The sequence below is a fragment of the Conger conger genome, chromosome 15 (assembly GCF_963514075.1).
Source record: "Conger conger chromosome 15, fConCon1.1, whole genome shotgun sequence".
Taxonomy (NCBI): domain Eukaryota; kingdom Metazoa; phylum Chordata; class Actinopteri; order Anguilliformes; family Congridae; genus Conger; species Conger conger.
The window spans coordinates 14373426-14374971 of record NC_083774.1 but is presented as its reverse complement, the minus strand read 5'-3'; the positions used below and the strand labels follow the sequence as shown (position 1 = coordinate 14374971).

Below are 1546 nucleotides of genomic sequence, written 5' to 3'. Positions count from 1 at the left end.
TGCATACAAACAGACAGACAGACACACACACACACACACACACATACATACACCATACATGTATGTGCATACACACAGACACACACACACACACCATACATGTATGTGCATACACACAGACACACATACACATACACGCACCATACATGTATGTGCATACACACACACACACATACACCATACACGTATGTGCATACACCACAGACACATACACACACCATACATGTATGTGCGTACACACAGACACACACACACAATACATGTATGTGCATACACACAGACACACATACACAGAGGCACATGATTACATTGTGATGCCTCACACTTCATCCCTCAATGCCTGCTGAGACTCAACATCTGATGTCATGCAACACTCTGCGTGTTATTTCCACCCTCAAACACCAGAGGGCAGTGTTTGGAATCTGCTGCAGTGTCACCTGGGAGTCCTCCTTCCCTTCTACAGTCCAGGGCTAATACACTTATAATGCCCTGTGGGAATGCCTGCTTATCATCCACCAAAGCCTAAGTCTGCCATTGACAATTCTCACATATAATGAGAGCAAGAACTTGGGTAAGGGAGAGAGGCCTCACAGGATGCAGAAGAAACAAGTACAAGATTCTCCCAAGGGAGTTGTTTTTTCCCCCTGGTGATTCTATCTGAACTACGCTAAACAGGCTCTACAGCAACCCCCCCTCCTCCTTTACCGTCCGTGGTTTTGGAGGTCTGGGAGACCTTGCGCACGGTTGTGGTGCCGGAGCCGGAGCTGGTGGTGATGGTGGTGGTGCTGGAGGAGGAGGACGACATCTCCATCCTGCCTCCGGTCTGGAGGACCTTGGTAGTCATGGCGACGAGGACGCTGGTCGGGTGAGTCGGGATCGGGTCGTTTGGCGGTCGGGTGAGTCAGATCTGATTTCCTGAAGAGAGGAGGTCTGTGATGGGGAAGGGGGGGTGGGGTGGGGGGCAAGGATGGACCTGCACAGAGAAATGGGCTATTAGGGCGCTTTTCTGCGATGTTGATGTATAGCTGCTTATTGAAAGTCGGTTCCAAACACAGTTGTACTTTCAGGCCTGTAATGCTGCCACATTCTAATAAGAGAAATGTTTCAGAACTGATTTGAATTGCCCGTGCGTCTTATATAAAAGGGAAAAATAAAACCGAGAAGATCCACAACTGCTGTGAGATATCCCAGAGCTGTGCGGCGGAGTCCCTGTTGTGATGGCGGTAATTATTGCTCATAATGGCACACTGTGCGCGGGTAGGTGTCAGTCATGCGAGCTCTCTTCAGCGTGGAATGAGATGTAGCATTTCGACGCCTCTCCCCAGGAGTAACACCACGCATCACACCCCCCTCCCCCCCCAAAAAAAGCATAGCACAACACTTGTTACCACTAGCTGTCGCACGACAAGGTTACCATTAGCAACCTTCTCGACTGTGAATGAACTCTCCAGAGCCGTCCCCCTTCTCTCCCGCTCCCCGCCTGAACAAGTGCTATCAGCCCACACAACGAGCCAAGAGCAGGTCTGAACCCAGTAGCTTTGATAAA

The 1546-nt window shown here is 50.1% G+C and overlaps 1 protein-coding gene across 1 annotated transcript in view; it reads right to left on the bottom strand.

Annotated features, from left to right (window-relative positions):
- Positions 1–844, bottom strand: part of LOC133111921 (immunoglobulin superfamily member 22-like) — a 22023-nt gene extending 21179 nt beyond the window's left edge. The window contains 1 exon segment of the mRNA XM_061222561.1: positions 706–844. Coding sequence (XP_061078545.1) covers positions 706–844 — 139 coding nt within the window.
- Between the last annotated feature and the right edge of the window lie 702 nt (positions 845–1546).